The sequence below is a fragment of the Electrona antarctica genome (assembly GCF_951216825.1).
Source record: "Electrona antarctica genome assembly, chromosome: 1".
NCBI classification, from domain to species: domain Eukaryota; kingdom Metazoa; phylum Chordata; class Actinopteri; order Myctophiformes; family Myctophidae; genus Electrona; species Electrona antarctica.
The window spans coordinates 48,399,639-48,416,205 of NC_136806.1; the positions used below are offsets into that span (position 1 = coordinate 48,399,639).

General features: G+C 41.3%; 1 protein-coding gene across 2 annotated transcripts; it reads right to left on the bottom strand.

Moving 5' to 3' along the window:
* Positions 1-91: 91 nt before the first annotated feature.
* Positions 92-16,403, bottom strand: ddx41 (DEAD (Asp-Glu-Ala-Asp) box polypeptide 41). 2 transcript variants are annotated; one of them, XM_079503502.1, is made up of 17 exons: positions 16,174-16,403; positions 15,002-15,248; positions 13,372-13,446; positions 12,698-12,758; positions 12,473-12,609; positions 11,272-11,344; positions 10,488-10,641; positions 9,464-9,600; positions 8,357-8,385; positions 7,983-8,116; positions 7,528-7,659; positions 6,349-6,420; positions 4,427-4,523; positions 3,014-3,163; positions 2,632-2,703; positions 2,286-2,396; positions 92-712 (listed from the first exon to the last, which is right to left on the bottom strand). In XM_079503502.1, exons 1-17 carry the CDS (start codon positions 16,210-16,212, stop codon positions 576-578), a joined length of 1,857 nt encoding a protein of 618 aa, XP_079359628.1. In that variant the 5' UTR covers positions 16,213-16,403; the 3' UTR covers positions 92-575. The 2 variants fall into 2 exon arrangements, with proteins under 2 accessions (XP_079359628.1, XP_079359627.1); XM_079503501.1 differs by lacking the exon at positions 8,357-8,385 and having other exon boundaries at positions 7,983-8,145; positions 16,174-16,402.
* Between the last annotated feature and the right edge of the window lie 164 nt (positions 16,404-16,567).

Consider the following 16,567-nt stretch of genomic DNA (forward strand, 5'->3'; position numbering starts at 1 on the left):
ATGAAACAATTTCAGTTTTTATGACTACTTCCTCATGCGGGACACACTTCCCTTTGCGTAGCTGTGCTCGACACACTTCAGCAACACAACACCCTTTACCAAAAGGACACCGTGGGTGTCGTTTTATTTACAATCACATGTATTTTACAAAAGCAACATGTATTCAGAATAAAAGTATGGAGAAAACAACAAAATAAAATATAAAGTTCTGCAAGTTGTAATTCAGAAGAGTACAATGATCTCTGTTAAGCAATCATAAAAAAAATACACTTCCTTTGTCCGATGATACAGATGGCACTACAATTTCTTCAGAGTTTCTCGAGTATCAGACTATCGGTATGAGTATCAGTAAAACGTCATTGTAAAGAACCTCAAATGACCTCAAAGTGATAAACCCGAGTACTACTTTGTTGGAACAACGGTGTACCACCCCAAACCTAGCCTATATAAAAACTCACAACACGTCACAATGTGTTGTGACTCTGTGAGCTTGTAGATTATCAGTGAATTATCAGTGATAATTCTCATCGAGTGTCAGAGTGAATCATCCATGTTAACGAAATCCCTCAAAAGTCTTAGAAGTCCATGGAACTGTGAGCCAGATAGTCCTTGCGTCCAATGTTGGTCACCTGTTTGGTCTGCATGGCTTCCAACTTGGGACAGTCTGTGATACGATGACCCAGACCACCACAGAATGTACAGCCTCTCTCCCCTGTAAAAGCAATGACAGATGGCATGTTAAAACACTTTCCCTCCCTAACACGACTTACACGAGTTAATTGACTGTAGAACAGCTTCCCTCCCAATAACGAGTTATGTTTTCATTGTTTAATCCGCGTTTTAAATAGGTTTTAAGTCATACAGGGTTTCATCTGGGCGGGTTGCACGTGTTCTCAGAGCTTAACTTAAATCAATGTGCACAAATGGCTAGGGGGGTGTGCCTGTGACATGAATATTTATATTTTATGAACTCTAACATCTGGGTTATATTTCAACAAAAGTTCATGGGGTTATAAACATATATATAATAGTTTCTATATGTGGGAACTATCTTCAGAATGTCCCAATGACTACGCTAAGTAAAACTCCCACATAAAACCACACTTACATGTGGTAGGATGTGCACATTTGTGTCTGTTTAAAATTGGTGGTTGTGCCTTAGTGGGAGGATATACGTGTGCGCCTGTGTGTGCGCGTCTTATTGTTTCAAAACTATCAGTCCATTAAAGAAATGTTTTATTTGTGTTCTACACTTTTAGATCATGGTATTAATAAGTACATTTCCACACGTTCAATAGTGCAGCAGCTACACTCATTTGCAGGACTGCGTCTTATCTGCAGTAGTCTGACAAAGAATCCCCAGTCCCCAGCATTCTCATTTCTTTGCAACCCTGGACAAGTTATGCTGTCAGCAAAAATGGCCAATCGGCACACATTTGTCTGCATATCATTAACCATGCATGCACTTTTAAGCCCTGTCACTTTCCTGTCACCGTCACCATCTGTGTTCTGAGCATGTCACTGTCACCGTCACCATCTGTGTTCTGAGCATGTCACTGTCACCGTCACCATCTGTGTTCTGAGCATGTCACTATAGGCTAACCCCTGTCACTTTACTGTCACCGTCACCATCTGTGTTCTGAGCATGTCACTATAGGCATAAGTGTTGTGACACTTTTTCCGCCAAACGTATGTCCGGTGATGATGGGAAATCCTATGTCATAACTTTGTGATGTCAACACTTTTTGGAACAAAACACAGAAGTCATAGTGTATTTCTTTTTTTGCCCCACAATAGGCCATATACTGTACAGTATAAGCCATATATATTATTATTCATTATGGTGTTATGTGGGTGGAAATAGCAGATCTACAAGCTCAATGCGTCGTGAGCTGTATATGTGTTTGCGTAATGTGATTGAAGGGACTTTTGTTGTCACTCACTGCATCACCAGGAAAAGCTAATTCCTTGCAACACTTTTGTAGAAATAAGGCACACTGATGTTAAAGCCAGGTGTAAAAGCCAAGGGACCAACCAGTGTTTACTGAATGTGATCTAGACCAGTGTGGTCCAGGGACCCGCAGGCTTCCTTGAGAGGGTTCCAAAAGGACCCTTACAGTTCTCTAACCCGAGGAGTGTATCCGTACGGGTCCGTTTGGTACCAGTACACAGTCTCAGAGTTACGGGGGGGGTCCTTGAAATTAAGAAGTTTGAGAAGCACCGATATGGACTCAACGGCCGGGAGACATGAAAGTGAGGGAGTTTGAAGAAAGAAAGAGGCTCACCTCCAATGTCCAGCATGGTCTCGTCTCCCGTCTGCAGCACCTGGAGGACAGGGGGAACCTTCTGCTTGGCCTCGATCAGCAGCGCCTTCAGATCCATCAGCACAGACTCGTCTGGGGGTCAAACGTACAAGACGTGTTCAGAGCCCAACAACGCCAATACCAATGTGACATAGAATTTAATGATAGATCTGCAATTTTCACAACTTTTGTGCGACACTGTATGATGTAGGTAGAGCCATTAGTTCATGAAAAAAAAAAGAAGAAAAAAAGGTTGAAATATTGAGATACAAGGTTTCTGCCCGACACTAAGGATTTGTGTGTTCATTTTGTGCTTGTCATTTCTCACCGCAGCCTTTATTGATGAAGGTCGTCGCAATACCGGTCTTCCCGGAACGTCCTGTTCTTCCAATTCTATGGACTGAAAACAAACGTCCCCAAAGTGTTTTAGTTTTATCAAATTAGGGGGAAACTCAAGTTAACATACATTTTAACACATTGAGAGCCCACGCAAAACTGCCCAAAATCACTTTCACCTAGAAAATCCATAAAAAAAAAATATATATATATATATATATATTTTTTTTTTTCAAAGACATCCACAGACGTCTTGGGCTATGCACGTGCGGTAATACCCAAGACGTCCACAGACATTTGGGCACAAAATGTGTTAACATACATTTCCTGTCAACATCCAGTTCCGATCACACAGACAGACATCATTCTCTCACCGTAGTTTTCGATCTCCTCAGGCATGTCATAATTCACTACATGCTGTATGGCTGGGAAATCCAGACCCTTGGAGGCCACGTCTGTGGCGACTAGAACATCTTTATGCCCCCCTTTGAACGCTTCTATGGCTTTAGTTCTCTCCTCTTGATCTGAACACATCAATGAACATCACATTATTTCGGGTTATTTGCTGTGACAGTGTCAGATTAATGAATGCAGCTCCTTGCTTTTGAGACACAGAAATCTATGAAGCAGGACAGGGTGTGACATATGGTACATGGTTTGATGACATCTGGTGGTAATGCTTAGCAACTACAAGTAGAAATATTGGACTGTCCTAAATCTGGTGATTCTGAAGTCACCCGCATGACCCCAAATTAACATTATCAAATGGATTGTGCGTTTCCAGTTCCAGTCTCAAATTAACATTATCAAATGGATCGTGCGTTTCCAGTTTCACAGTCTCAAATTAACATTATCAAATGGATCATGCGTTTCCAGTTCCACAGTCTTAATCCCGCAATAGGGATGTCTGGGCATAGCCTTTCCCCTTGTGCCTTGAATGGTGAGAAACATTATCATCAAACTAATGGCGTCTTACTGTTGCTGGGTATAGACCATTAAATGTCTACCAACTACTCCCAGAGTTCACACTAAACATGCTCAAGCAGTGGTTACTTATTATGCCACACACAGTAATTGGAATAAACCTCCCAAGGATCTGAGCCCCGTGTCAGCTTTGAAGACTTTTAGATAAAGGCTGAAAACATTTATGTTCTCCACTGCATTAACAATTCAGCTTACACCTGTGTCGTTTTAGATGTTTTTTTTTGTTTTTAATGCCTTGTGCTAAAATGCCTTTCTGTGTTATGTAAAAGCACCTTGAATTACCTTTGGGTCTCCTTTGATTTAAATAATTAATCTTATACCCGTTATTTTTTTAAATCCACGTTATTATTTATGTCCGTATGTTTATGCTTTTAGTTTCCTTTTGTGTTTGACCACATTAACACTGTACATCCATATATTGGGAATGTCATAGGGCGAGAATTGTCAAAACCTTTAAAAAAATAGCACAAAGAAAAAGCTGATCTACAAGATCACAACACATTGTGATGCACTACGAGCATGTAGATTAGTAGCCTGGCTAATAAGCCAGACTCAAATCACACTGTCGTGTGGTATTTGAGTCTGGAGATGCTGTGTATGGATGCTTGTTAAGTCAAAGGTCTCAAGCATTGAACGTCACTGTACCAAAGCCCGCCCATATTGCAATGCATACCGTGTCCCGTACAATTGAACCTCTCCAGACCGTAATCCACCGGCAGGCAACTTTTTTTTTGCCAACGGTCTGGCTTATTAGCCAGACTAGTAGATTAGACCCTGTGGTAGAAACAGAAGCTTCTTCTTACCCTTCCCTCCGTGGATGGCCACAGCCTCAACGCCTTTGAGTAGCAGGTACTCATGGATGGCGTCCACATCTGCTTTCTTCTCAGCAAACATCAGCACCTGCCATTATGAAAGAGGAACCATCAGAGTTTCACACAGGACCTTCAACGGTGGACTTTCCATGTTTTATTTCGGTTACAGTATATGTAGGTCATTATTGCATGATCGCAATTATGTGAGGTAACCCAATTATTTTTGCATAATCGTCATCAGCGGATCGGCCATTTTCACTAGTTAAAAGTACATTTTAAATATGGCCAGTCATAGCACATTACTTATTTTGATTTAATTTATTGTTTACAAAACCTAAAAGAATAAACAATGTAATTTAGAGTTATATTCTAATGTTCATTGCCAAAACCACAATTAAATAGTAAATAATCACATAATTAATAATTTGCATGACAATTAAGATGCCATGATCGTGACAGCCCTAAGTATTGTATGTGTGACTTTCATAACATATGAGGACAGTACTGACTGGTGGTGGTGTTTTTATGTGTGACTTTCATAACATATGAGGACAGTACTGACTGGTGGTGGTGTTTTTATGTGTGACTGTCATAACATATGAGGACAGTACTGACTGGTGGTGGTGTTTTTATGTGTGACTGTCATAACATATGAGGACAGTACTGACTGGTGGTGGTGTTTTTATGTGTGACTTTCATAACATATGAGGACAGTACTGACTGGTGGTGGTGTTTTTATGTGTGACTTTCATAACATATGAGGACAGTACTGACTGGTGGTGGTGTTTTCATAACATATGAGGACAGTACTGACTGGTGGTGGTGTTTTCATAACATATGAGGACAGTACTGACTGGTGGTGGTGTTCTCATAACATATGAGGACAGTACTGACTGGTGGTGGTGTTTTCATAACATATGAGGACAGTACTGACTGGTGGTGGTGCTTTCATAACATATGAGGACAGTACTGACTGGTGGTGGTGTTTTTATGTGTGACTTTCATAACATATGAGGACAGTACTGACTGGTGGTGGTGTTTTTATGTGTGACTTTCATAACATATGAGGACAGTACTGACTGGTGGTGGTGTTTTCATAACATATGAGGACAGTACTGACTGGTGGTGGTGTTTTCATAACATATGAGGACAGTACTGACTGGTGGTGGTGTTCTCATAACATATGAGGACAGTACTGACTGGTGGTGGTGTTCTCATAACATATGAGGACAGTACTGACTGGTGGTGGTGTTTTCATAACATATGAGGACAGTACTGACTGGTGGTGGTGTTTTCATAACATATGAGGACAGTACTGACTGGTGGTGGTGCTTTCATAACATATGAGGACAGTACTGACTGGTGGTGGTGTTTTCATAACATATGAGGACAGTACTGACTGGTGGTGGTGTTTTTATGTGTGACTTTCATAACATATGAGGACAGTACTGACTGGTGGTGGTGTTTTTATGTGTGACTTTCATAACATATGAGGACAGTACTGACTGGTGGTGGTGTTTTTATGTGTGACTTTCATAACATATGAGGACAGTACTGACTGGTGGTGGTGTTTAATAACATATGAGGACAGTACTGACTGGTGGTGGTGTTTCATAACATATGAGGACAGTACTGACTGGTGGTGGTGTTTCATAACATATGAGGACAGTACTGACTGGTGGTGGTGTTTCATAACATATGAGGACAGTACTGACTGGTGGTGGTGTTTTCATAACATATGAGGACAGTACTGACTGGTGGTGGTGTTTCATAACATATGAGGACAGTACTGACTGGTGGTGGTGTTTCATAACATATGAGGACAGTACTGACTGGTGGTGGTGTTTCATAACATATGAGGACAGTACTGACTGGTGGTGGTGTTTTTCATAACATATGAGGACAGTACTGACTGGTGGTGGTGTTTTTTGGAGACACTCGAGCAGGTAGACCATCTTGGCTTCCTCTTTGACGTATTCCACTTCCTGCAAATACAAGGGATAGTTTTTAAATGTAGCCGATAAATCATTTTCCACACAAAGAAATACCCTGCTGAAAGCAATAAATGGCTTTCAGGGCCAAAATACACTTGTGATCTTGTTCTATGTCGTGAACCATTCAGACCCCATCCGATCAGATCATCTGGGACAGGTCTGCTTTATGTCCCCAGTTAGAATTAAACGTGGAGAAACAGCATTCCATTTTTATGCAGCACATTCCTGAAAACTGCACGTCTACTACAATTCGCACTTCATTTAAATCAAAGCTTAATTCCGTTTGTTGCTACCCTTTTTATCAATTATTGTCTCCACCAAGCCGAAGGCATGGGGAGAGAGTATGTTTTGCACTCCGTCCGTCCATCCGTGTGTGTGTGCGTCCGTCCGTCCATCTGTATACAGCTAATCTCCGGCACCGTTAACCCGGTCGATGACACATTTTGCACTCCCTGGATGCCAACGATGAACCTCTGCCCCAAATTTTCCAGAACGGCCTGTTATAGTGCCACCAGGATGCCGACTTTTGTGAAACACATATTTTGATATTACTCCTCCAGATTCTGTCCAAAAATCCCGCAAATCGTTATGCGGCTTTCAAAGTAAGCTATAAGCAATAAGCAGGATTGGCCCGTTTTGAACAAAAAGCCTCAAATCATGAACGCAGCGTGCAATTTACGTGAATTTTGTAAGTAAGTAAGCTATAAGCAATAAGCAGGATTGGCCCGTTTTGAACAAAAAGCCTCAAATCATGAACGCAGCGTGCAATTTACGTGAATTTTGTTTTTCACATTGGCTTATTATAGCGCCACCAGGAGACCACAACCTGACCTTCCCTGGTGGAGACCTGTGCCCAGAGGGGCATTTTTTCTAGTTGTGCACTGTAATTCAATTATCTTATCTTTTTGTTTTATTTTTAATCTATTCTTTTTTTTTTAAATCATGTTTTTTTTTTAAATGTGTCTTTAGTGTCTGAGTGCTTAATGTTTTGTGTAAAGTACTTTGAACTTGGTAGTTTAAATGTACTATATAGCTAATGTTCTTTGCAGTCTCATTTACCGCATGTCAAAACGTATTCCACTGAAAAGATGAACATACCTGGATGACATCCAAACTGGCAGCACCTGCTCTGCCAACATTGATAGTGATTGGTTTAACCAGGGCACTCTTGGCAAAGTTCTGGATCTTCTTAGGCATGGTAGCACTGAAAAGCAGCGTTTGTCTCTGACCCTAAAACAACAACAAATAGAAAGTTAAAACACCTCATGCAAGTCAATTCTCAAAGGGGACACATATTTAACGTGAATCATATTGTTCTTTTGTGATCATCTGTGAAAGTCTGACATAACATGACCCTGTGTGCTCTGTGTGCCAAGAGCTCATGCTGGAATATTACTAAAATAGTTTTGTTTGATTGAAAAAAGAAATTTCAGAGAGATAAGGTTTCTGAGATAAGGTTTCTGTCCGACGGCATCGATATTTTTATCTTTCGCGCAGGTGACCACAAAGTCTAATCTGACCTTGAAGCAGACCACCTCAAAGTCTAATCTGACCTTGAAGTAGGAGAAGATGGTCCTGATGTCCTCCTCAAAGCCCATGTCAATCATCCTGTCGGCCTCGTCCAGCGCCAGGTAGCGACAGATGTCCAGACTGATCATCTTCTTCTGCAGCAGGTCCATCAGTCTGCCTGGAGTGGCCACCATCATGTGTACGCCACTGTAGAGTGCAACAGTTAATATCAGTCTGCCTGGGGTGGCCACCATCATGTGTACGCCACTGTAGAGTGCAACAGTTAATATCAGTCTGCCTGGGGTGGCCACCATCATGTGTACGCCACTGTAGAGTGCAACAGTTAATATCAGTCTGCCTGGGGTGGCCACCATCATGTGTACGCCACTGTAGAGTGCAACAGTTAATATCAGTCTGCCTGGGGTGGCCACCATCATGTGGACGCCACTGTAGAGTGCAACAGTTAATATCAGTCTGCCTGGGGTGGCCACCATCATGTGGACGCCACTGTAGAGTGCAACAGTTAATATCAGTCTGCCTGGGGTGGCCACCATCATGTGGACGCCACTGTAGAGTGCAACAGTTAATCCAACTATTCGGAAAGGAATCGCTCGTTTTAAACCTGACGTCGAAATAAAAAAAATGTCCCATGAAAGAATATATATTCAAAGATTTGTGCCGCATTTTCACGATTTTTCAAAAATAGCTAAATAATGCTCATTTAAAACACCAAAACGGGTTCCCGTCCAGAATGGGTTAAACAATTGATTAATTTTTTTTTAACATTTACAAAATAGTGAAATTAGAGTTGGGGTTTCGTTGTGAACTTGTAGATCGGCCAATTTCACAATTTTTGCACGACTCTGTTGTGCAACCAATTATGAAATAATGCTTTTTAAGTGCTTAATCAATTAATCGAAAAGGTTAATTATAGAATAACCAATATAGTTAAGTACGTAATCACCAGTTGCAACCCTACTCTACAGTTAGACGGCAGGACACATGGACAGATCACGGCTGCAACTACACATTATGTTCTTAGCTTATTTTTTTCAATATGACTGAATCAACTAACCACATGCGTTATGTTATACTTCATCACACAACAGTTCCAGTAACATTAGAACAAACATTATCAATTGACACGAATGTGCAAGGAAACATCTGTGAAATAAACATTTGAAAACTCCATCTTAATCATGATCGTATAAGAAAGACAGAAGCCTCTGTATGGCTTGAGTGTTTTGGTTGGAGACGGTTCAGTGTGACTCCACAACACCGTCAAAAAAAGGCAAGTACCTGACTGCTAATTTTGAGCGAGAAAAAAATATTTTTTCATGCATGCAGCACGCTTCACTATAAATATTATATTTGCCACCAATGCTGCAACGTCATAACCTGACTCCGCCAGATGGGGCAGTATTGAGTTCACAGGTTGACATTGTGAAACAAAATGTGAAGCAAGCGTTTTCCATCTGGCGGAGTCAGGTTAGCAACTTCATCCAAGGGGAAACAAAGCACATACCGGTTCACCACCTCCATCTGTTCCTTGACAGACATCCCTCCGATGCAGAGGGCAGTACGGAGCTGTGGAGCTCCCTCCTCCTCCAGGAGTTTACTGTAATACTCGATGATGCCGTGGGTCTGCCTCGCCAACTCTCGCTGGACAACAGAGGGTGATGGGTGAAATCATAGACATAGAAAGGTAGACGCTCTGGGTCGTGTGTATCTTGAGAGGCAAGCTTCTGTGACGCACGGGGAAGCTTGCCAAGCTTGCGCGTGCGTCACAGAAAGGGACGTTCGGTAGGCCAATCAGAGGCAATGTAAAACATTTGTTTTCTTATGCCAATAAAGCTCCTTTGGATATAATTGATCAGTCCCGGATGCACTGATTGGCCAGTAGTAGTCACTTGAGTGGCAGTGACGCAGTGTGCCTTATGCCATACAGTGTGATACAGGTCCCTCCAATAAACTGCAGCAGCCAATGAGGCATCTAGGGTTTTATATCTATGGGTGAAATAAACATTCTTTTCTTCTAATGTTATCATGGCTGACATTCATAATGGCCCAAGCGAGCAAGCAACATGAAGGTGTTGCTTCCAAAAATATTATTTTTGGAACTCAGTGGTGGCTTGACAGGCAAGGGAAATAAATCTTGCATGGGAGATTAGACTTGCCCTCAATTCTGAAACTAACCGTCATCCTGTTATATTTACAGTTGGCTACCAGGTAAATTGGTTCAATAAATACATCAATCCCCTTTCCAATTGGTAGCTGGTGTTTTAGTTAAGACTTAAGAGCTGTTCTGCAACAAAGTGCTGTGCTTAAAGCACGTTCAGTGCTTTGTACAAAGTACAAATTGATCAATCTAATATTTAGCTTGGAGACAATCGTACAGAATGGTTTATGGATATTTCTGTTGGTATGCAAAGTTGATAAAGGAGAGCCTTGCAGACGTAATTCATTGACTTTCAGACATTAAGCATGCTTTACATACCTACAGTATATAAAGTGTGGATAAATGTAACATCAGAGTGAGTATGTCTTACTGATGGACAGATGATGAGTCCATAGGGACCTTCTTTCTTGCAGAACGGCAGCCTTTTCTCCTGCTCCAGTGAGAACATGGTGATGGGCAGAGTGAAGACCAGCGTCTTTCCTGAACCAGTGAAGGCAATGCCGATCATGTCCCGGCCCGACAGACTACATACATACACACACACACACACATCCTAGTCAATTCAGGAACTGCATGGGCGGTATGACTTGAAAGCAGTATGGCATCAATACAATGCTGCCTGATGAGGTGCATTCATTTGGCTCATTTTCAACAAAGATTTGGGATGTCCTATTGTGATATTTTAAGGCGTGGCTCTGTAGGAGGCTAGCTTTCTATGAGGTCAGTCTCTCTGTGTGTGTGTGTCTAGAACGATCAGTGACAAATTAGTCACATAACAAAATTCCACATTCGGAATGGGCTGAAACCTTGCCCAAATATGGAGTCATGCATTATAGTTAATGTCATAGATGCCTGATGTCAGAGGCTGGCCAAATGAAGTCTGAAATGCAAATCTTGCAATAAGTCATATAAGCTAATTAATTTTGAATGAATTGAAACAAAATTCAACAATATAATTTTGATGTAAAAATGGCTGTTTTGATTATGAAAACAAAACAGAGTTTGAGTCGCCCCGGGTCCTCGCCAAAGCATTACTAGTTGATGACGAGCTTCCTGCCTTCACTCAAAAAAAAAAGAAGGACGGTAGCTTATCTCTGTCTGAGGCCCAACCCAAATATTCAAAATGAGATTGCCGCAGATGTAGATATACTCACATTGTAGGAATTCCTTGAATTTGTATGGGTGTAGGGTGCACAATTCCCTTCTTTTTGAGCCCTTTCAGGACGGCTGCAAACAGAAAAATGTAATCAGTAAGAGTATAACTAATGTAGCAAGCACTATAGGCATTATAACAACCCAATTTACATGTTTTGGTCTCGGGCAGAATCAAATAATCACAATATAAAATTTCTATAAGCCAATCTACATCTACAAGCTCATAATGCGTTGCATATAAAATAAGTATGAAATAAGTCAATTAAAATCAGGAAAAGAGAACACTTATATCATATCATATGCATAATCCCAGATGATATCTCATATCAGGATAGCGATATATTGCCCAGCCCTATTTTGGCCCACTACCCAACTTGATTGTTAAACCTTAAACCATTTTGGGCGGGAACCCCTTTTGGTGTTTTAAGCATTGTTATAATTTAGCTATTGAAAAATAGCAGATCTACAAGCTCATAGCGCGCCACCGAGTGGCGCGCTACGAGCTTGTAGGTCTGCTATTTTTGAAAAATCGTGAAAATATATATTTATTTTTTTTGAAAATAATTTGGGGACCCCCTAAAATAATTTGGCGACCCCCCGAGGGGTCGCGACCCACGGGTTGAGAACCCCTGCTCTAGCACAGTGGTTCCCAAACTGTGTTGCGCGACATGAAAAGGCTAATGGTGGTGCTATGGTTTCATTTTAAATATATTAACATATCATGAAAAGGCTAATGGTGGTGATATGGTTTCATTTTAAATATATTAACATATCATGAAAAGGCTAATGGTGGTGATATGGTTTCATTTTAAATATATTAACATATCATGAAAAGGCTAATGGTGGTGCTATGGTTTCATTTTAAATATATTAACATATCATGAAAAGGCTAATGGTGGTGCTATGGTTTCATTTTAAATATATTAACATATTATGCCAATATATGGCAAGTATATGCAGAATATAGCCTATATGCCATATTCAGGTTCATATATGTGCATCGATGTGGATAAATAGGAAATATATGTCTCTATATAGCTTATACAATTTATATTTCCATGTGGGGGGGTGCGTCAGATAGTTCGGGAGGTAACAGGGGGTGCATGGCCAAAAAGGTTTGGGAACAGCACAAGCTGAATCAATACACAACCAGAGTGGGATTGTGGCGTTTCATTTGCGTGAACAGAGAGTGGTAACGACCTGGTGGGAGTTTCATCTCCCTGAAGCTCTTGATGGGTACAGGGACTCCTTCGCCGTCCACCAGGATGTGGTATTTTTTCCTGACGCGGTTGTGCCTGGCGTCGGGCATGTTCAGGATGTACCGCGGAGCCTTCCAGCTACACAGGGCAGACGGTCAGGTTAGATGACAAGTTGGTGGTGTTCTCACACTTTAATTAATAAATGTCAATTGAGCGCATAACTCACCTCGTTTGGATGGGGTCATCGTAGATGATGCCCTTGGCCATTTCCTTTACGGACATCAGAGCTGAGGGAGAAATAGTTTCCGGTAACTCATTGTGCAAGCTTTCATGTTTTAGCATGTTAAATTCATCAGTCTTCTTCTTTTCCTTTAGGTGTCGCCACAGCAAATCATCTGCCTCCATCTCACCCTGTCCTCTGTCTCCTCTTCTCTCACACCACCTAACTTCATGTCCTCTTTCACTACATCCATAAATCTTTTTTTTTGGTCTTCCGCTAGGCCTCCTGCCTGGCAGTTCCAATCTCAACATCCTTCTACCGATATACTCACTATCCCTCCTTTGTACGTGTCCAAATCATCTCAGTCTGGCCTCTCTGATGTACTTGTTCCTGATCCTATCCATCCATGCTACTCCTAGAGAGAACCTTAACATTTTAGTCTCAGCTACCTCCAGCTCTGCTTCCCTTCTTTCATTCTTGCTGAAACTTTCCTATGACATGACACCTGACACTTTTCTCCACCCATTCCAACCTGCTCAGAGTAAATAGGATTATTAATCAGCTTCATGTGATCCACAATAAAACAATAGATAAATAAAAAAATACAAACTTTGTACAGAAACCACAGTCATGCACAACAACACATGCAGTCTAGTTCATATTATCAGTCATTATTGTACCTCTGCCCTCCGCAACGCTCTCAAGGATCTTTTCTTCTTCCTTCAGCTGCTTCTCCTTGGCCGACTCCTTACGTGCTGTAAACAAACTATTATACATGAGACTGCAATTTTCCCCAAAAAAAATCTTCCAAAAAAAGTGTGGAAAGATTTAGAATATTTCTGAAACATGGTGGTTCGCAGGGAAATACATATGAACTTGGGGTCCTTGACATGAAAATGTTTGGGTCCCATAAAAAACAAATGATATTTTTGGGACTTTTTATGCCTTAATTTGATAGGACAGTAGACTGACAGGAAATGGGGAGAGAGAGAGAAGGGGGAGTGACACGCAGCAAAGGTCATCGGGACCGGGATTCGAACAAGCCACACGCTGCCGGGCTGAATTAGCAGCCTAGTTGCCCGGACGTCTACGCCAGCCATCCGGGCCCCACATTTGTTTTAATTATTATTGTTTACATTAATAATAAACATAAAAAAAAAAAAACTCAAAAAGCTATATTTATAAGAAATTAAAAATTCAATGGTTTTGTTTTCAGTAATTTCATGAAGAAATAAGGAAAAATCTAATAAATTCTGTTTTGAGCTTGTAGATCTGCTATTTTCACTAGTTTGGGTCAGGGGAAAACGTCTAATTTCTCGTTTGGGCCTTGAGCTAGGTTTGGGTAGGGTTGCCACAATTATTACATCGTCTAATCTCCTTTTTAGATAATCGCAATTATTTTGTCATAATCGTCATAATCATGTACATGTTGAAAAAATGTATACTTTTCAAAAATAGGTGTGACAAATGCACATAATGTTATTGTATTTATCTGCTTGACCTAATCATGTTCTTACGTGTGATATTTGTACATGTAGAAAACTGTGAAGGGAATTTTAAGTCGAAGGACATTTGACGAAGGACATTTGACGAAGGACATTTGACGAAGGACATTTGACTTGAGCCATCGGGAACAGGGACGTGCTGTTGCTGCCGTTGAATCACACTTGCCAGCGTGCAAGGAGACTGACAGAGACGTCACTTCTGGTGAGATCATTCCAAACGTCTTGTCCTTGTTAGATTATAATAAGGGGTACCCCGAACTTTCGCTACTCCGTTTGGAGCGGACTTTCCTCGTTCTGTGCGGATTATGAGCAACTGTAAAAGACTATAACGTGCGTGCACGGTGAGAAGAGGACCGACGCGATTGTTATTTACTACTGTGGGCGTGCGGTAGCGTGCTGCTAACACCATACGAACTGTATATAGTTTATAATTTGGTGGGACTGGGACTCATTTGGGTTGGGAGGGGGTTCGAGTTGTGATTATTGATTTCAGTTGTTTCCCAAAGTGAGCTGTGTATATTGCTTTCCATTTTGTTTGGTCAATATCCTTTTGTGGCTTCTATATGAAATACCACAGAGTTAACCCGACGGTCCCGTTGTTTTTTCCTTTAGCTAAAAATTATCCTTTTATCCCTTCGCAATAAAAGGGCAATTTATTACATTACCCTGATGAAGACCGTTATAGGTCGAAACAATGCTAAAACAATTAAATGAATTAATCACAATTATTTGTGTGCAATCGTCAACTTATTTGTGTAATCGTGACAGCCCTAGGTTTGGGAACCACTGGTATCAGACTCTATACCCTCTGCCTTCTCTTTGAGGTGCTGGTGCTGGTCCAGGAGGCTGACGTTGGAACGAGGACCCAGGCCTTCATCCTCATCCCTCTGTTCTCCTCCACTGTCCTTCTGCTCCTCCTCCACCGCTTTCCCCCGCAGACGCAACATCTTCTGATGCTGGACATGTTTTCGGATCTTGACAGGGACGTATGGAACGTAATCGTCATCCTCGGATGCTCCAGACCTCGCCCCATCCCCCGCCCGATGGGACCTCTGATGTGAATGAAGAACAAACATGATGAGTTACACAGGATGATGGGGTCACCTCTGGCCCCTGGTGAGAGTCGTCTTCTTGACGTTGACAATGTATCTTACTCAGTATTCACTATTCAGAGTGGGCACCTGGGAAGGCACTGGGCACCTCAATGTTAAATTGGCTATCTTTCCTGAATGGACGTCACTATGCAAAACAATTCAGGTCCAGGACCTGATGATGGGCTTCTGAAACAATAAGACCCGTCTGAACTGAGTGGTGCTGTACTGTGCCGTGTGTGTGTGTGTGTGTGTGAGGCTGCGCAACAGTGACAATTGGTGGTGAAAAAATGCTACTTCCGTACTCAGACGGACCCCAGCCCTTTTGATCCCAACCCTTTTTGAGTGGCTGCACCACTCAAAAAGAAAAAGTAAGTAACTAAAATATATACTAAAACATACAAAATAAAGTACAGTAAATGTAATTTACTAAAACGTAGTTACTTTGTAGATTTGGATTATTATTACAAAACATACATAAACCAATACCATTTCATAGTAGAGGTGGAAAGCCTGGTGACGCCAGGTTACAGCCTTATGTCAAATTTGACTAATATTTCAAAATATGTTTATACATTTGAGTACTTTTACTTTTGATGCCAATGCATTATTGCTTTTGTAAGTACACTTGAATTGAATTCCGGAGACCTAAATTTACAGGCAACCCAAATACAGAAAAATGTAGGGTCTAGAAAACATGGGGCCCACTTCATTTCTTCACAACTCAGCTACAATTTAGTTAATTGTACAACGTATACAATTATAATTTTAACAAGAATATAATAAGCCGTACTGGCCAAAGAGAAAATGCAATAACAACGGGTGAGGAACGTAGCTTCAATGCTAGCTAACTAACTTGGCTACAGCTTCATTCAATAAACCTTACCTTTCTGGGTCTGACTTCGTCCTCCATTATAGTTTCCATTTTCGGCGACAATGAATGAGCTGTTTGTTATATTGTTATATTTAGTCTAAATTGAGTTAAATACGCCTGTGAGTATGCACTATGCACATGTTTACTATGCACACTGAGAAGAATGCGAATGCCTGCGACAGAACGTCACGATACGGGAAGACTGCAGGGACACATTTGTTCTTCTTCTTCTAGTGGGGTTTATTGGCGGTTGGCAAACAAATCTGTGCATTACCGCCACCTACTGGTGTCTTTATTCATCCTACTGACACATTTGTTGTTGGACGCCAGTGTTGCCATGTTTTGCGAGAAAAACAAGCAACTAAGTCATCACCTCACCAGACGTGAGACATGGAAACAAGCATAT